The sequence below is a fragment of the Grammomys surdaster genome, unplaced genomic scaffold (assembly GCF_004785775.1).
Source record: "Grammomys surdaster isolate TR1022 unplaced genomic scaffold, NIH_TR_1.0 80821, whole genome shotgun sequence".
Lineage (NCBI taxonomy): Eukaryota > Metazoa > Chordata > Mammalia > Rodentia > Muridae > Grammomys > Grammomys surdaster.
Window position 1 is genome coordinate 1 of NW_021606823.1, and position 1,390 is coordinate 1,390.

Below are 1,390 nucleotides of genomic sequence, written 5' to 3' on the forward strand. Positions count from 1 at the left end.
CCCGAGGGCAGAGGGAGGAGCTGCCCGCGGCCCCTGCACCTGTGCGCTGCAGCGTCTCCTTCCCGCGCTCCAGGTGTCTGCGGAGCCACTCCACGCACGTGCCCTACAGGTAGGCCCTCTGTCTCTCTGCAGCACCAGTCTGCTCGCACTTGCGTCGGGTGATCTGCGCCGCCATGTCCGCCGCCGTCCACGTTTCCAGGTCTTCGTTCAGGGCGATGTAATCGCGGCCGTCGTAGGCGTGCTGCTCATACCCGCGGAGGAAGCTCCCGTCCGACCCCACGTCACAGCCGAACATCCGCTGGATAGAGTGATTGCCTGCGGGACCCCGCGGTCAGCCCCGCCCACCCGGCCCCGCCCGCCCGCGGACTTCTCTAAACTGAAAGGGAAACCGGTCCCGGGTCGGTTCTGCTCCCGAACCTCGGACTTGGGACCCGGGGCGTCTCCGGCTCCTGTGTCGGGACGTGGAGGGGTCGTGACCTCCGACCCGGGGTCACTCACCGCCCTCGCTCTGGTTGTAGTAGCCGAGCAGGGTCCTCAGGTTCACTCGGTTAATCTGCTCCTTGCTCTTGGCTCTCTGTGTCTCCCGCTCCCAATACTCTGGCTCCACCTGCTCCATCCACGGAGCGCGCGGCTCCATCCTCGGATTCTCCGCGTCGCTGTCGCGGCTCCATCCTCGGATTCTCCGCGTCGCTGTCGAAGCGCACGAACTGCGTGTCGTCCACGTAGCCGACTTCCATGTACCAGGGCTTTCCGAGGCCGGGCCGGGACACGGCGATCTCATAATACCGCATCGAGTGTGAGCCTGGGGGCACCGCACGGTGAGACCCCGACCTCCTCCCGGGACCCGGGCGGGTGCGCGGGCCGGGAGGGGAGCAGGGCGCGGGGCTCGGGACGCGGGTGGAGAAGGGGCGGAGGGTCCGGTGGGCGACGCGGGGACGCGGCTTCCCCGGTGCCGCCCCCGCCCCTCCCCGCAGAGCCCGTTTCCCTCTCGACCCCGCACTCACCCGCGCGGGTCTGGGTCGGGGCCAGGGCGGCCGCCAGCAGCAGGAGCAGCGTGCGCGGCGCCATCGCCCCCATCTGGGATCCGGGAAGTCTGAGTCCCGCGGGCTGCGTGGACTTTATAACCAGTGCCCGCGGCGACGCTGATTGGTTCCCCGGGATCGCGCTATCCAATGGGGGTGAGACCTGCCAGCGCGTCATCAGTGTCCGGGCAGAAGAACCTGACCCAGGTTAGGAGCAGAAGTGAAACTGGGGAGATGGGGAATCCCCAGCCCTGGGCTTCCCCACTCCTGATCACACAGCCTGGAGACTAAGACTTTGCCTGAACCCTGTGCTGTGGACAGAGCGCTGTTTGTCATGCTGTCTCCAAGTTCTGACCCAGAAGCTGTCT

General features: G+C 67.6%; 1 protein-coding gene across 1 annotated transcript; it reads right to left on the minus strand.

Moving 5' to 3' along the window:
- Window positions 1-20: 20 nt before the first annotated feature.
- Window positions 21-1,080, minus strand: LOC114635277 (H-2 class I histocompatibility antigen, K-Q alpha chain-like). The gene is made up of 3 exons (XM_028783939.1): window positions 1,005-1,080; window positions 499-802; window positions 21-315 (listed from the first exon to the last, which is right to left on the minus strand). Exons 2-3 carry the CDS (start codon window positions 779-781, stop codon window positions 104-106), a joined length of 495 nt encoding a protein of 164 aa, XP_028639772.1. The 5' UTR covers window positions 782-802; window positions 1,005-1,080; the 3' UTR covers window positions 21-103.
- Between the last annotated feature and the right edge of the window lie 310 nt (window positions 1,081-1,390).

Bases quoted from the DNA above. Each gene is read 5' to 3' on its own strand.
- LOC114635277 (XM_028783939.1), bottom strand. From the start codon at position 781: ATGAGATCGCCGTGTCCCGGCCCGGCCTCGGAAAGCCCTGGTACATGG. The intron at 316-498 runs GTGAGTGACCCC...GGGGTCCCGCAG, and splicing joins CTACAACCAGAGCGAGGGCG to GCAATCACTCTATCCAGCGG.